At 41.8% G+C, this 15622-nt stretch overlaps 1 protein-coding gene across 1 annotated transcript in view; it reads right to left on the bottom strand.

Moving 5' to 3' along the window:
- Window positions 1–15622, bottom strand: part of ARHGEF33 (Rho guanine nucleotide exchange factor 33) — a 705710-nt gene that overhangs the window by 675645 nt on the left and 14443 nt on the right. The window contains exon 3 of the mRNA XM_085609742.1: window positions 10478–10560. Coding sequence (XP_085465868.1) covers window positions 10478–10560 — 83 coding nt within the window. The remainder of the gene's footprint in view (window positions 1–10477; window positions 10561–15622) is intronic.

The raw sequence follows: 15622 nt of genomic DNA, 5'->3' as shown, positions 1-15622 counted from the left end.
ATAAAAGATTTTTAATAAGACAAGAAACGTTATAAAAGTGAACTTTGTGCTGCCTGAGAGCCAACTAGTTTAGAACTAGTTTGCCCAGTAACCATTCTCGAGAGACTGAACACACATTCCAGACTGGCTGACGATTCTCCTCCTAGACGACACTAGATCTGCCTACAAGAGTAGAAAAAGTGGAGTGATGTTAACAGAGGCCACTTATCAGATTTAAGAAATTTGGATGGGAGACATGAACATTCTATTGATTGGAGTGGTGGGCAGGAGGGACAAGGTAAGGAGCATTTTGGATGAGGGGATGTTTGTCATAAACTAAAAAAGGAAGTACTGAAAGAGGCAGGTGGGATTTGGCAGAAAAATCACCAGTGGTGGGTGTAGGATATTTTGCAATTACTTGCTAGTGCACACGAAAAGACGGATACCTCATCACCACCTCCTCAGAACTTTCTTTGACCTGGTAAGAATCATATAAAGAAAGAAGGCTCTGCCAGTGTGATTGAAGGAAGAAGACTCAAGGACTCCTGACTTCTACTGTCACCGAGGGTCTGAAACTGCTCACTATGGAGCAAGTGGTTGGGCTCCTGTTGTTGCTACACAGACAACAAAAGGTAGAAGAGATACCTGTTTTGAAGTAGGCCCAGCTGACCACTGTGATCTTGACCCTAGCCTGAGAGAGACCTGTGCACCCAGGGGCTTTCTAAGGGCAACCTAGAGTAGTCCCCAAGTCCCCTGTGGGACATGGTGGTCACACTAGGATGTGGACAACAAATCAGTGAGGCAATACTGAGTCATTTGATTTAATGTGAGGGATTGTTTTGTTTCGAGCAGAAAATCAGGCATATCTGCTATTCCTGTGAGAGAAATCCTGAGTATGAGGTGGTGCCCACCCTTTAGACAAATGCACCTTAACTATACAAATATTCAGCCTTGCTGTGATGATTTACCATTTCACACTTAGTGCTACACTAGGAGTCTGGGGATTTAGGTTCTGACAGCTCGTCCGTATCTCCAGTGTTACTATATGCCTCTGAAATGGCGAACAATGAGGAGGCTCCGGGGGCAAGGGGAGCTGTTGACCAATGGCTCGAGTTAGGCTTGGGCCTCACCTTTCATCTATTTGGTCTATATGGCCCTTTAACAGTTTACTCAAGTAAGATTAATCTCCCTGCAGCACTGGAGGGCAATGCAGAGCCTAGGTTTGTAATGTTGGTCTGCTCTGTTTAGCAGCTCCTTACAATGCTAAGTGCATTCTCTCCTCTACCATGGTCAGACACCCCCCTGTAGGCCACCTATGGGCACTGTCATTCACACTGGACTCAGACAATGCACAATACGGACACACCTTCCTATCATTAAACCCCTACCTCCATCTGAAACAATAGCTGTGTCAACCAGGGAGGATTTGCAGGATCATCACAGTCCCACAATAGTGTGTAAACATTAGACCTGGTCTCCAGTTACCTTTCACCCCACACTTGTAGTGAAGATGTCCTGACAAGTGGAGTGAGGGAAATGTAGCTTATCTATTTAATTTATATCTTATTTATAAATGTGATGCAACATGGACCTCACCCTGAAATGCAACAGGGCACTGTACCATAAGACAGTACACACACAACAAAACTTACAAATAGAAACAGAAAAATAAAAAAATTACATTAGACAGAATATAAACGGACAGTGCTGAAACCAGCCGGGCAAAGGCATGCCAATTAACCACCTACAATCTCTGAAAAGCCTAGATGAAGGACAAGCAGTTTTAACTGTTAAGAAAATTACAATATCAGATTACAATATTAGTTTGCCCCCAGGTTGGTGGTGGTAGTCTTGTTCAATGAACCTACTTGAAAATCTCCATCAGTCCCAGAAAAAGGGCCAAAATAGTCCTTTTTACACCATTACCCTTACTTTTAGTGAGTATTGTGTTAATCTCACTCACTTCTTCCTGAATAATTGGCAGTATATTTGATTTTGTTGCTGAGTGTCAGATGTGATGTATCTTGAGCCAGATAGTTACTGATTATCACCAGATGGTCTTGGGATCTGCCCTCAAAGAGGTGGGAGGTTCTGACTAATAAACAGGCAAGGTTGCGTCCGCACAGTTGGACATATAAGCCGGCGCCCTCCTGCATTTGGATAATTATGTCAAACCCAGCAAGCCCCTCTAACATCTGCAAATACTGAATGTACTCACCCATCTCTCCCGGTCTGTCTGACCGGCATGAACAACAGTAATTCTGTGACTAGGCTGCTACGGTTCCTGGGGCTTGTGTGGAGACCGCCGTGGAATCAGCACTTCTGCTGTGTGGCTGCCATGACGGCAGGGAGCTGCGTGAAGAGAGGGTGTGGAGCTAACCTCCTAAGGCTTGGAGAGGGAAACCTTGAAACCTGATGTCAAGTCAAGTCAAGTTAGAGGCACTTGTATAGCGCGAAAGCAGATCACTCCGGAGAGTCTCATGGCGCTTGCAGCGACTCTGGTCAGACGGAAAGGAAGTTACTGGTCAAACAACCACGACTTCAAACTCTTCCGAAAACAACTGTGGACAGGAATGGAGCTTAAGTAAATGGGCATTTTATTCCAGGAGGACTGCGCAAGATACGAGAAGGATCTGCCACCTTGTCTCGTTGTGTATACTCTGAACGGGGTGAGCAGTGACACCACGCTGGACCTAAGTGTCCTCTGAGGCTTATACCAGTAAAGCTTTTTGGACCAATATTGTGGGCCTTTCCCATGCATATGTTTATGCGTAAGACAGAGGACTTTAAAGAGAATACGCTTTCTCACCGGCAGCCAGTGTAAGGCTTTCAGACATGGGGCGGAAGATGTTCTATGCGGAAGGTTCAGGATCATTCTAGCCGCGGTGTTCTGTAAGATTCGAGGCTTATTTAATAAATTTTCATTTATAGACAACAGATGCGCATTACCATAGTCCATTCAATTTGTAATGAGTCCCTAAATCAATGGTTTTCTAGCCTCAATGGGAATCCATTTGAAGACCTTCCGCATAGTGCGCATTATTCCAAAGTATGTGCTAACAATGTGGTTTGTTTGGGCTCTCATGGACAGTTGATTGTCCATGTAAAAACCCAGATTACGGACCACCTCTTTGGGGGCAGGACAGGTGTCAAGATCGGATGGCCACCAATCAGGCGACCAGTGTTCAGACGCTTTCCCAAAGAGCATAATTTCTGATTTGATACCGTTCAATTGGAGATGGTTACTTTTCATCCATCTATCAATATGGGACATGCAGTTATTGAAGCGTGCCTTGGTTTCGATAGGGTCAGGACCCAGTGTAATTAGGATTTGAGTGTCGTCAGCATATGATATGACATCAAATCCATAATTTCTAATCACTGGGGCCAATGGAGTCATGTAAAGATTAAAAAGGGTAGGACTCAGGATAGAACCCTGTGGCACTCCCATCGTAACAGATCTTGTGGAGGAAACGTAGACTCCCGTCTGGACATTAGTTTTGCGGTCTGAAAGATAGCTTTGAAACCATTTCAGGGCATTGCCTGTGACACCAATCTCCCAGAGTCGTTGTTCTAAAATACTATGGGAGATGGCGTCAAGTGCAGCCAACAGGTCCAGAAGGACGAGAATAACCGATTGATGTTTGTCCAGAGCCCGTCTGATGTTGTCTGTGACCTCGACCAGTGCAGTCTCAGTGCTATGCGCAGCCCTGAACCCAGACTGTGAGGGGTCCAGAAGATTGTGACTCTACAGATGGACAACAAGCTGTTGATTATTAAGGGATTCCAGCATTTTCCCTAGATAGGGAAGTAAAGATATTGGGCGGTAATTTGAAAGAAGTTTAGGGTCGACCGTGGACTTTTTCAAGATTGGTTTCACACGGGCGATCTTCCAACTCGAGGGAAAGTCTGCCTCCGAAAGTGATTTGTTAAATAGATCCACAATATTATCCACCAACGCAGGGGCAATAATTAAAAACAGCTTGGGAGAAACCAGGTCAGTGGGAGAGCCAGATTTTATCTTTTGCATGACACTAGAGACTAATGGATACGGCTGGAGCCATAAAAGTAAAAGTTCCTCAATCTCCCCAACTTTGAATAGAGGCTGCAAGAGTGGAAGCAATGGAGTATCTTTGGGGGAGAGATGCAAGGGTGCCAAAGAGAAAGTCTTGGTAAGCGCATTATCCCCCCCTTGATCACTTCTGGAAGAGAAAAAAAAACACAGCATCAACAGTATAACCTGCAACAAACTTCTCCGGAGTGCGATGTTACTCGACAGACGGCAGAGATGGGTAAATCTGTAAATCTCTCTGTAAGCCATGGAATTGCTGAGGAGGACTCGTTACATAAGGCTATGGATCTAATTGGTATACACAGCATCTCAATAACAGTAGAGGGTGAAGGTCTTTCGGTGGCGGGGGCGGGGGGGAGGTCATAGCACCCCCTTACCTGCTATATGCAACCCCTCTAAAATCAGTACAGGACCCGATGTTGTGGATAAAGGTATGCAAGCAAAAACCCCTGTAAGGAATGGACAGAGGGGCACCCTCCTAAATGTGGAAAACCCAGGTGCAATGAGTAAAAACAATACCCAGGCTATGAGTAAAGAAATCAATTCAGGGGATAATTTTTCCTTTCTATCAGACCCTTCAGATTCATCTGAAAATGAGACAAAGCCAATTTTAAAATCTCGCTCCAGGGGTGGCTCACATGGTAGTGGGCATGGCGAGTCAAGTAGCAGGTACCCAGAGGATATGGGCACTGATACCTAAGAAATCAGTCCCCGGGCAGTACGCAAGAGACATGATTTGGGAGAGGGGACTATGCAGCTGATGGGCAATGATGCCCTGGTACGGGACTATTCTTTCTCAGCTGAACTGGGGGCAGATAGTGGGCTCATCCCTGAGATTAACAGGGAAAGCACGGTAGAGAAACCGGAAGATATCTCATTGGCTTCAATATATATCAGACTATAATGACCCAAAGGGAGGAGACGTGCACAGAGAGTCAACGGACCCAAGGTGCTTATCGTACATTTCAGAAATCTGTTTGTCGTATTGCGAAATCATGTTCTGAGTTCACAGAGAGATTCAATTAAGGAGAAGCCCGGATCTCTTGCCAGGAAGATGAGCTGGCAGTGCCGAAGGCAGCAACTGAAGCAATGCGCTCATTAAAGGAGGATACACAGTGGACATTGAAGGACTTGGAAAACCGCCTTCGGAGAAACAATCTGAGAGTTGTGGAGATCCCAGAGGGCATATAAGGGCAGGATCCTCGCAAACTTATCATCGATTTGTTCTCTAAGGCTTTTCCTGAACTCTTGAAATGGGACTTGCAGCGAGAGATCCAGAGAGCGCATCGATTCCCGTTTATGCCACGAACAATACCAGGACAACCTGCTCCTAGACCTAGAGCAATATTAATATCAGTCAATAACGTTCTGGCCTGCTAGGCCATATTTGAACTTGCAAGTCTAGATAGAAAGAGGGCTGGTAAAGGAGTTTCATTTTTTGTCATACCAAACTTTTGCCACCAGGCAGTGGAGAAACGGTGGCAGTTATGCCAACTCATTGCCCCATTTCAAGGCAAAGGGGCACAAGCCTTCCTCCTTAACCCAGCCAAGCTGAAAGTTATACATAATGAACATACTCTATTCTTCCCCTCTGATGTGTAGGCCAAAGAGTATCTACAATCTATTTAAGATAAGGGTTGGCTCCTGATATTCTAGTGGGTGGTGAAACTCACACTTATGCTGTCTTTGTTTTTATTTTTTATTTTTCCCTTCTTGTACCTCTACCTTATATTATCTATGTTTATCTTTGCTTTTTTGTTGTTAATGTATTCTGTATAGGTGACAGGGTTTTTTGTGAGACAGTACATCTATGAGAACAGGTGGGGGGACATTCCGGGCAGCTGGAGCTTGTCATCTAAGCGACCATTGGTCCCAATGCCTCACTACGGGGGCGGTAGGAATGGGGTCTCAGTGGGAATGGTGGGATGGGGCAGGCAGGAGGTTGTGGGGTGTGGGGGTTATGGGGGGCTGGTGGGGCAGTGGGGGTGGGTGAAGGGGAGAAAAGTAAAATCAATCCATAACATAATGAGGACAAAAAAACGAAGCCATATGTGGCTATATAATAGGATTTATGAGTGGAGGAAGGCAGCTACATTTGATGGGGGATAGGATGATTTACTATATGTTTTATTCCCAGCCACATAAAAGTTAGTGAGGTTACATCATTTTTTTATATCCCCTGCACTAGTTGCAGGAGCTAAGATTCAAGTTTTCCCTAGGATTACTGCAGATCATTGCCCTATGGTTGTGGATATTCTAGCTCTCAGCACCTATCCGGCTCCGAGATCTCTTTCTTCTGATAGGAAGTTATTGTTGGATGTTGGATTTATTGATCATATGAATAACTGGATTAAGCATTTTTTGGACATTTATCGTAACTCTACCTTATGTGGGTATGTGTGGGATGCCTTAAATGCCAGGTTTAGGGGGGAGGTTTTGAGTTTTGGATTACATAAACAGAGGCAATTAAAGTTAGTGGTTCAAGAGCTATATAAAAAAACTCAAAATAGCTGAAGAAAATCTTGTGCAGGGAATACTTGCAGGTATCGACATCATAGCACTACAGACCGACTTTGGCCGATGCAAGGCTAATGTTAATTTACAGTGAAAAAGGGACATTGACCTTAAATAGAAGCTCAATAAGGAGAACTGTTATGAGTATGGTGAGGCCACGGGGTGGTGTCTTGCACAAAGACTTTGCTCCAAAGAAGCAGCACAGAGAATTAAGGGCATGAAAGATACACAGGGTAACTCGTTGGATATGCATCGGGAGATTTTAAAAGTGATCCATACTTTTTTGAGGAATTATATACAGAAGAAGACACCAAGGCAAGTGAGATAGTGGTGCAGAATGTAGTAAATGAGCTGCTGGGTCTGTAGCAGGTAGCTAACCTAGACATGCCCATCACTATAGAGGAACTTGAAGACGGCATACATATGTTAGCTAGTGGTAAGGCAGCCGGTAAGGCAGCCGGGCCTGATAAGATACCATTGGAGATGTACAAGACCTTTTTTCAGGAATTAAAGGAAGATATGTTGGTGGTCTGTCAAGCGGCAAACTCGGTGAGGCACCGGCATCCTGGGATGTGGCAAATATTATCGTCTTTAAAAAAAGGATAAACCAGCAGACCTCTCGGGATCCTATTGACCTATATCCCTTGTGAATTGTGATGGGAAAATTTACGCAAAAATCCTGGAGTCCCAGTTGGCCACAGTCATCTCCCCATTAGTTTCAAAATGACAACATGGGTTTATACCCACTAGGGATACAGTTAACCACATTAATAGGGTTGTGACCCTGCTTGATATTACAAATGTTCAACGCAATACGTTTGGATCTGGTTTTATTAGACTCCAAAAAGGCATTCGACCGGGTTGCCTGGAACTTTTTGTGGATGGTTTTGAAACAGCTGGGGTTTGGCCCCAGCTTTATCAAAACTATTCAGGTTCAGTACCAGTCTCCCATTGCTAGAATCTGTATAATGGGCCTACAGTCTGAACCAGTACTTATCACTAGAGGTACGAGACAGGGCTGTCCCTGTTCCCCACTGTTGTTTGCACTACATATTAATCCTTTTTTAAATATGTTGGAACGGAGCCCCAGGATCAAACCTATTATTTCTAGACAGGAGCAGTTTCAAGTCTTGACTTATGCTGACGACATAGGGTTGGTAACATCTGACCCTGCGGTAGCCATGCCAGAGATTGAGCAACCTGCACATAGGTTTGGTTCCGTATCAGGTTAAAAATGTAACACGTCTAAAATGCAGATCATTTGTTTGAACCAAACTGGTAACAACGATCCTAGAGTAATCAAGGAGGCGACATATTTGGGAATTAGGATCAGGACGTGTTTAAGAGAATTAGTCATGGTTAACTGGGGTATCATTCTTGCCAGTGTCAAACAACTCTTTGAGAGATGGGAATGTTTACATCTCTCGCTGGTGGGAAGGTGTAGCGTTCTAAAAATGAACATCTTGCCTAAAGTTCTATATTTCTTTAGATCAGTTCCACTAGAACTTTTCCGTGGCCAGTTGCAACAGCTGCAATCAATGTGTGCTCGGTTTTTATTGGCCCCGGGGAAATCACACGGAGCAATGCATTTTATAACTCTTCCACGGGAGAAAGTTGAGTGGTGAGTTCCCGACTTCACATTATAGTATTATGCCTGTATACTGCAAAATATGCGAATATTGTTCACAGGAGAGGAGGTTGGTAACATCGCTGAGGCCCCATCCATATATTAGATGTTACTGGGTGCAGAAGCCAAGAATTGTTTATTTAAAATGTTGGGATTTAGTTAATATAAAAAAACTCATTTTAAGGTTATAGTAACGGCTTTCAAGGTATGGAAGGCGGTGCAAAAAAGCTTTCAGAGCGAAGAGGTTTCGGATTACACACCCATATCCGCTACAACTTTATTGCCTGCCGTTTTTTGGGATCGGACGCTTGACAGTTGTAGATGAAAGAGCGATTTTTATAATGAAGGGGATCTTTGTTCTTCTTTTGCAATATTGGCCGATAAATACCATCTACCTAAAAAACATTTTTTAAAATGTTTACAAATCCGTGATTTCCTGTGTATGTAAAAGGCAGAGAGTGATAAAACCAAATCCACTTGTAGAGGCTATGAGACACAGGGCTAAGACTGGGGTATTATATAATTGTTTATTGGATACAAGGAGGGACGAACTTAACACGCAAAACCTCAAATGGGATAATCGTTTGGTGGGGGGGAAAGGTCTCTCCGTGGAACAATCGATTGAGATAGCTGGGAAGATCTTGATCTCAGCTAAATTAGAAGCACAGCACTTTAAGACATCATTCAATCTGTATCATACCCCTGCAAAGATGTTCTAATGGGGCGGAGTAAGTGATGGGAAATGTTTCTGCTGTGGAACAGATCTGGCAGACATAGTACATGTTTTTTATACATGTGGGAAGTTGACTCAATTTGCCGGACATATTGAGAGATTCCTCTCGGATTTAACAGGGCCCGGGATAAAGATCATAACATCTATAATGCTGTTAGGAAATGGGGAAGACCTGATACAGGGGCAACCGGACCATAAATTACGTTATTTGATCTTTGTAGCCACAGCAGTGGGTCGGCTTTGTATCTCGTCCATGTGGTTACAGCAGGAAGCCCCTACTTTTGAGATGTGGAGGGACAGATTTTACAGTATATGTAATCTACTCTGTTAAAGGGCCACGAAGTCGAAAGTTTGGTATACAGATTTGGGGACCAATGTTAGATTACATGAAAGATTGAAGTTTTGTCGCTATGTATAGCGTTTATAATGTCCAGGCATGCATTTCATAAGTATTTAATCTGCTTTTATCTCAATTATGAACTCCTCAATTTATTAGCCCTGTTTTTATGTGCTGTGATAGCTGTAGTGAATTTGTGATGTATGTATCTATTTATTTATGTTGTGGATTGAAATAAAAAGTAAAAAATCAAAGAGGTGGGAAGTTGTTAATTGCCCGGGCCATGGTTATAGCAATCTTAGAATGCCTGCAGAATAAAGTATTTTGGTAATAGTATTGGGCTCCATCATTTCGTTGATTTTCAGGGCCAGTAGATAGCCAATATCTTCTATTTACTCAAATTGGAGCTCTGCCATAGGCTGGCTTTGTGTTACCTGATACTGCATCAAAACTTTGGCAATCCCTTTAATTCTGTTGCAGTAGCTTCGTAGGTCTTCCCTTCACATCTGTTGCAGTAGCTTCGTAGGTCTTATATTTGTGTCACATCAGCATCCTAAGCAACAGCTGTTCAGCTTTGAGCTTTCATACCTGAACCTCAAATGTATTACTGTTAGTTCTCTTTTTACAGGATGTTTTTTTGATTTCAAAAGAATTTATTATTTTAAGGGAGTAAAAACAAGCATAGAATACAATCAAGAATGATACAAATGATATCAGCTAAAAGACATTCAACCTGGTAAAATGAGAGTTAACACTAAAAAACACCTTACAAAGTTCATTAATCTGGAAGTATCAGAGGAATGCATTGAATAAGGAAGAATCAATGGATAATCAGGAGTCGTGTTTATCAAAAGTATCATCATCATATATTAACTTAGGGATGAAGGGAAAGAAAGGAAAGAAAGCAAAGACAGAAAAAGAAAGAAGAAAAGAAGAAAAAAGACAAGACAAGATGAGAAAAGAAAAGAGGATTTCCAAAGGATTCACCCAACAACAACACCATCATTAACCAGGCACATCAAAAGGGTATTGAGCCACCAAACCCTCTGAGGCTCTTTGCATGTACGTATCAAGAGTCAGCCACACATCATTAGACATAGACGGAGAAAGGTGAGCATGATCAACTGACGTATGAGCACTACGCAGAAAAGAAACCCATGCCCACCAAGTATGATAAGAGACTGAAGAAAAAGATTTCCACTCCATGAGAATTACCTTGACTGCAATAGATAGTAAAAGATCCAATACTTGTAATTCCATGGCATCTAAGGGCAACGGGACCGAGGCAGCCAGCGGACCTAGAAGAATTAGTGGAAAAGAGAGTTGAAACTGAATATCAAAGATAAGCATGAGGTGTTTGTGAACTAGACCCCAAAAGGGTTGGAGAAGAGAGCAGTCAAAGAACATATGTTGGAAATCACCAGGTGCTAGCCCACAACTCCAACATCGATCATCGTCCTTGAGATTTAGCGCGTGTAAACGAATGGGAGTCCAGTGAAGAAGATTAATAGAGAAAAACTTAGATTGCATTAGTGAGGGGGCGATTTTATTACGAAGAGAAAGCCTACCAATATCTTGCCAAGTGTCTGAAGAAATATGATCGGTGATCTCATGCTCGAAATGACGTAGCCATTTTTGCTGTGCAACAGTTTGGGTAGGAAGTGTCGAGGACGACAAAAATTTATAAATCCTAGATGCAACATGACCAGACTTAATCCATAAGTGAAAAAGCATAATCATAGGGGAAGAAGGCTGAAGCTGTAATCTAGCAAGTGCTACCTTTATCTTAAGAAAAGTATAAAAATCTATATTAGATAAAGAAAATTGCTGGGCCAGGGTAGAGAAAGGAAGAGGGTCATTTTTGGAATCATACAAATGTTTAACAAGCGAGATACCTTTCCCCGACCAATAAGACATCAAGTCCGGATCAATATTAATCTTAATTTTGGAATTGCGCCAAATGGATGACCATCTAGTTTTATGCAACGGAATCGCCACTCTCATATCAATTTTACGAATCGCAGCAACAGTATCCAAAATAATAGATCTAGAAAATGGAATGAAAAGAGTATTTGTGGTTAAGAAAGAGGCAGTTGGAAGAGGAGAGGCCAATTCCTGTTCTATTAGCAACCAAGCTGGAACATGCATAAGGGGAGGGGAAAACCAGAGCGCACCTTGAGAGGCTAGAAAAGCAGATTGATACTTCCCCCAATCAGGAAGATTACATCCCCCCAACTCATAGGGTTTCCTCAAAAATGTATAGGCAATTCTAGCCCTTTTATTATTCCATAAGAATTTGGAAGTAATTAAATCAAGATCATGAAAGAAGGCATCAGAGAGCTTTACTGGAAGCATAGAAGAGACAAAATTAATAATAGGTGTTATCATCATTTTAAGAGTTTGGAGCCGACCCCACCAGGAGATATGCTTCGGAGACCAATTTTCTAAAAGATGCCGCACTTTAAGAATAGTTTGAGACTCATTATAAGTAACCGTAGCATAAAGGGTGGAACAAAAATAAATACCCAGATACTTTAGTTGCTTAGATTGCCACTTAAAGCCTGCCGAGCCCATATGAGAGGAGAAGCAGTAAGCATATAAAGGGGAACATTTCTGTCTTATCTCTGTTCAGTGTATATCCTGAAACCTTTGAGAAGGTGGAAATGATCTCAGAAATAGCCGGGATGGCACGTGCAACATCATCTGAAAAAATGAGAACGTCATCGGCATAGGCAGCTACTTTTAACTGATGGGAACCAAAAGAAAAGCCCATAATGTCTGGATGTACGTCAATCAGTCTGAGAAGAGGATCAATGGACAACAAAAATAAAAGAGGAGACAAAGGACACCCTTGTCTAGTACCCTGGCAAAGGTTAAAAAAGGACGAGGTAGCCCCATTCACTCCTATATTAGCCCTAGGTCGGGAGTAAAGAGACATAACCATACGGATAAAGGAATCACCAAGGTTATGTGCACATAAAACAGCTCGTAAAAAAGGCCAGGAAACCTTATCAAAGGCCTTTTCAGCATCAAGGGCCAAGGCCGCCGCCGGAAGATTGGATCGCTTAGCGGCACCTAGAATATGACAAAAAGTACGGATATTATCACGCGCAAGACGACCCTTTACAAAACCTGTTTGGGAAGGATGAACCAATTGAGGGATAAAGGATTCTAATCGTTTAGCTAAGATTTTAGCAAAAATCTTAGCCTCCATGTTAAGCAGGGAAATGGGACGAAAATTCTTGGGGTCTGAATGATCCTTTCCTTCTTTGGGGATTACTACAATAGTAGCATCAGCAGCAGAGCCAGACACAGAACCATCTTTGACAAAAGCATCAAAGACCGATTGAAGTTTCGGAACAATCACAGATAAGAAGGTCTTATAAAACAAAATAGGGTACCCATCAGGGCCCGGAGCCTTACCGGAACGAGTGGCTTTAATCGCGGAAGTAATTTCATCAGAGGTAATCGGGGCATTTAATGAATTATTATCATCCTCCGGTATAGCTTTCAATGGCACTGTCTTCAAAAACTCCTGGCACTGTTCAAAAGACGCCTGCGTAGAGGGGGTATATAAATTATTATAGAAATCGCGAAAGACCTCAAGAATTTCTTCAGTCTGAAATTTTCTCTTACCAAGATGGTCAGTAATAGAAGAGATTTGGGAAGATTTATTAGAAGATTCCTGGAACTTTAATGTAGCTGCAAGAGTCTTGCCCGCACGATTTTTTAACAGCAGCCTCTTAGATTTCTGAGCCTGAAAACCAATATGCGCTCTCTTAGTGACAATAGTATTATACGCATATTTTAAATTCTTAATAGATTGTAAGCATGACTTATCCTTAGACTGTCGAAAAAGAGCTTCCTGACGTTTAATCTCATCCGCTAAATCCGTGAGCTCTTTTTTAATGGCAGCGTTTCTCCTGGACATACACTTAATGACCTGACCACGAAAAGTGCATTTAAAAGAGTCCCAGAGAACAACAGGGGAGCTTACTGAACCAACATTCTCACGGAAAAACGTCTCAATATCATTAGAAAACTCTCGAACTTGGGAAACATCATGTAAAATTTCCGTGTTTAGTCTCCAAGATCGAGACCTTACCCGAGGGGCAAAAGACATAAGTGTGAAAGTTACCGCGGCATGATCTGAAAATAAAATGGGGTGAATAAGCGGAGATGAGGAAGCTTGAACAAGAGAAGAGTGAACCAGAAGGTAGTCAATACGTGAGAAGGACGAATGAGGGGAAGAAAAAAAGGAGAAGTCACTGCCAGTGGCATTGTGAAGACGCCAAACATCCTGAAGATGGGTCAGCGAACACATATTAATCATTTGTTTATGTGCTTGAGGGGGACGAAAGTTAAAGGCAGAATTCCTATCTAAAATAGGATCCATTGGTAAATTAAAGTCACCACCAACAATAAGATTGCCAGAATGAGGTGTGTCATTTAGCTTTTTGGTGATCGTTTTCCAAAAAGCCGGATCATCCTTGTTAGGGGCATAGATATTCATGACAAAGAGAACAGCATTACCATCGGACAACTTAGATAGTAACCAGCGTCCCTCTGTATCCTGTTCAGAGGAAACGATAGACAGACCAGAATGTTTAGAGACTAAAGTGATTACCCCATTCCTTTTACCACTAGCATCTGAACAAGCAACATCAGAAACCCACTCTTTCTTCAGAAATAACGCCTCCCTAACAGAGACCTTTGTCTCCTGAAAAAGGACGAGATCCGAAGAAAGAGATTTGCAATAATCTAGAATCTTCGACCTTTTAACTGGGTGATTTAGCCCTTTGACATTAAGGGAGAGTACATTCAATCCAGACATAGATCTATTAGCAGGAGAAAAAGATATTGCACAAATGATATATGAACTACAGCCTCCAAGAGACCTCGCCTCCAGACACTAGACATCAACACAAAACCGGGAGAATGCCAGGAGGAAATCCAAAGAGAAAAGGAAAAAAGAGAGAAAGAAGAAAGGAAGAGGACAGACAGAAAAAGGGAGAGAAGGGCCAACAAGGAAGGTCTGAAAAAGACCGAATTCATACAAGGGGGGACATGGGAATGAGCAAAGAGCCCAACATGAGGAATAGAAACCATCAGCATAAATAGCCCCAAAACAGAACATAACAGATTATGCGTTATTATAAAAAGAAGAACTGTCTAAAGGATATAAACAAAAATCAATTATCGTTCTGGAAACAGTACACCATATAAATCTATACAGGCGACATGTTAATCAAATTTGAGAAAAAGGAAACACCTAAAGAGGATCATAAAAAGTGTAAAAAGCAAAAAGAGAGAAAAAACAGATGTAAACAGTAATAGCTGATGCAAAAAAAGAAAGAGCAATAATAAAGAAGAAGAGAAAAAAAAAACTTCCAAAGAGTACTATATAATACAGTCAGAAGAAAGTAAATGAAATAAAGGGGAGAGCGGCATATAGTAACAGACTAATGTATCAAACAATAAAGTCTTATGATAGATACATAATATAAATGAGATTATACATAAAAATGCAAAATCTATAGATAAGCTAATAGATAACTGTCCACAAAAACATATTTCTCGTTGCACTCCATATAACTGAGAGAGGTGAGAATATCTTAAATATATGAACATGGAAGAGAAGAAACATAAGCCTATCAATTACAAGACAGCTAAAAAATTCCGACCTATTCGAAAAAGACACTTAATAATAATAACAATACAAACCAATCAATGCTATAACAGTGACATAGAGCTAAACACAAACTCTAACTATATCAATTAATAAGCAACAAATACTCATCAATGAATCAAATATGTAATCAATACATTAATAAACACTAACGTACTCCACAAATATGAGACAGCCAAAGACGATGAAAATCATACACATAACCAAAACAATAGAAAATAAGAAATCATACAATAGGATAAGAAACGGACCGGGACCTAATATGCGGAAAGACAATTTGGGAAGGAAAAGAATAAAAAGGATGGCAATCGCGCAAAAGTGACGTTAAACCAACACGAAACATTACCACAAAATCTTGAAAGGTTCATACAATAGAACTAACAACAAAAAAAAGACCGTTACACCATACCAATAAGGAGGGAACACCAACAGCCGACAAAAGCACAACAAAAACAATGGACACTAAGACCACCGTGCAGGACTAAGAGAGACTAAGCTCAATAATTCTGGCAAAAAAAACACATAGCAGTATGAATAACCGCATCAGGTGCCAGCAGAACCAGGATCAAGCGAGGCCTCCATTTGAAGTTCCATCTGTAGCTCCATCTGATTATCCAAAAACGAGACCAAGTCAGCAGGTTCATCGAAGATTCTAGAGCGACCTTTGAAAG

Source organism: Triturus cristatus, chromosome 6 (assembly GCF_964204655.1).
Source record: "Triturus cristatus chromosome 6, aTriCri1.1, whole genome shotgun sequence".
In the NCBI taxonomy this organism is placed as follows: domain Eukaryota; kingdom Metazoa; phylum Chordata; class Amphibia; order Caudata; family Salamandridae; genus Triturus; species Triturus cristatus.
This window is presented reverse-complemented; position numbering and strand designations above follow the sequence as displayed.